Here is a 938-nt window from a genome sequence, read left to right on the forward strand (position 1 = left end):
TGCGGCGGCTTGGCCGCGCGACGCTCAAAGCACGAGCGTCATCGATGAGCTCATCCCGTCGAGCCAATTTTTGCTTCACGATGAAGTTCAGTCCGCCGGGGGTCCGCGTGCGCGCGATGGGCTCCGACCGCACGAGCCGACCGAGTTCCGGGCATCGCTGAGCATCCGCGCGCACGCTTCCACCTCCTCGAGCTGGGGTGTACGCGCGACGAGCTCGTGGCAGCCAGGGCGGCGAGCGAAATTACCCCGGCCAATGGCCCTAAAACGTGCAAAGCCTCCGCGTCGTGCGGCGACGACAGCCTTCAGGCGGCGTCGCAGTGCGCCCAGCCCGCGCAGACATGGTCGAGCTGCGCCAGCGGAAGGGTAGCGCCAAGAAGGCGGCCGACGGCGAGCAGCTGTCGGAGAACGGCATGCTCGAGGAGGTGCGGCGGTCCACGGAGGGCGAGGACAAGCCGGCGCCGGCGCCGGCGACGGAGCCGCCGGCGGTGATGCAGCAGGGCTTCTGGAAGAAGTTCGCCGTGCGGGCGCAGATGGCGAGCCTCATGATGGCCGCGTTCCTGTCCATCGCGCGCGCCCCGCGTCCCGGAAAACAAAACCGCGGCGCGAACCGAGGCGCGGCCGCTCCCGTCCGCAGGTCTGGGCCGGCCACTTCTACGTGTGCCTGCTCATCATGCTCCTGCAGACCATGGCCTTCCGGGAGATCGTGTCCGTGCGCTACAGCGAGTACAAGTCCGTCGACGGCGCAGGCCGGCTGCCGCTCTTCCGGACGCTGCAGTGGGGCTGGTACTACGTCGCGCTCGTTTTCGTCTACGGCGACTTCATCAAGGAGTTCGCCTACAGCCACGAGCGGGGGCAGGACGTGCTGCTGCACTACGCGCGGCACCACGAGGCGCTGGCCTTCGCGGGCTACTGCCTCGTGTTCATGCTCAGCGTGTGGA

At 68.4% G+C, this 938-nt stretch overlaps 1 protein-coding gene across 1 annotated transcript in view; it reads left to right on the top strand.

Moving 5' to 3' along the window:
• Positions 1-338: 338 nt before the first annotated feature.
• AURANDRAFT_68765 (hypothetical protein) overlaps positions 339-938 on the top strand; it is a gene marked incomplete at both ends in the record, with an annotated part of 34536 nt that continues 33936 nt past the window's right edge. The window contains 2 exons of the mRNA XM_009044492.1: positions 339-518; positions 635-933. Of these exons, the coding sequence (XP_009042740.1) occupies positions 339-518; positions 635-933 (479 nt within the window). The remainder of the gene's footprint in view (positions 519-634; positions 934-938) is intronic.

Source organism: Aureococcus anophagefferens, assembly GCF_000186865.1.
Source record: "Aureococcus anophagefferens unplaced genomic scaffold AURANscaffold_354, whole genome shotgun sequence".
NCBI lineage: Eukaryota > Pelagophyceae > Pelagomonadales > Pelagomonadaceae > Aureococcus > Aureococcus anophagefferens.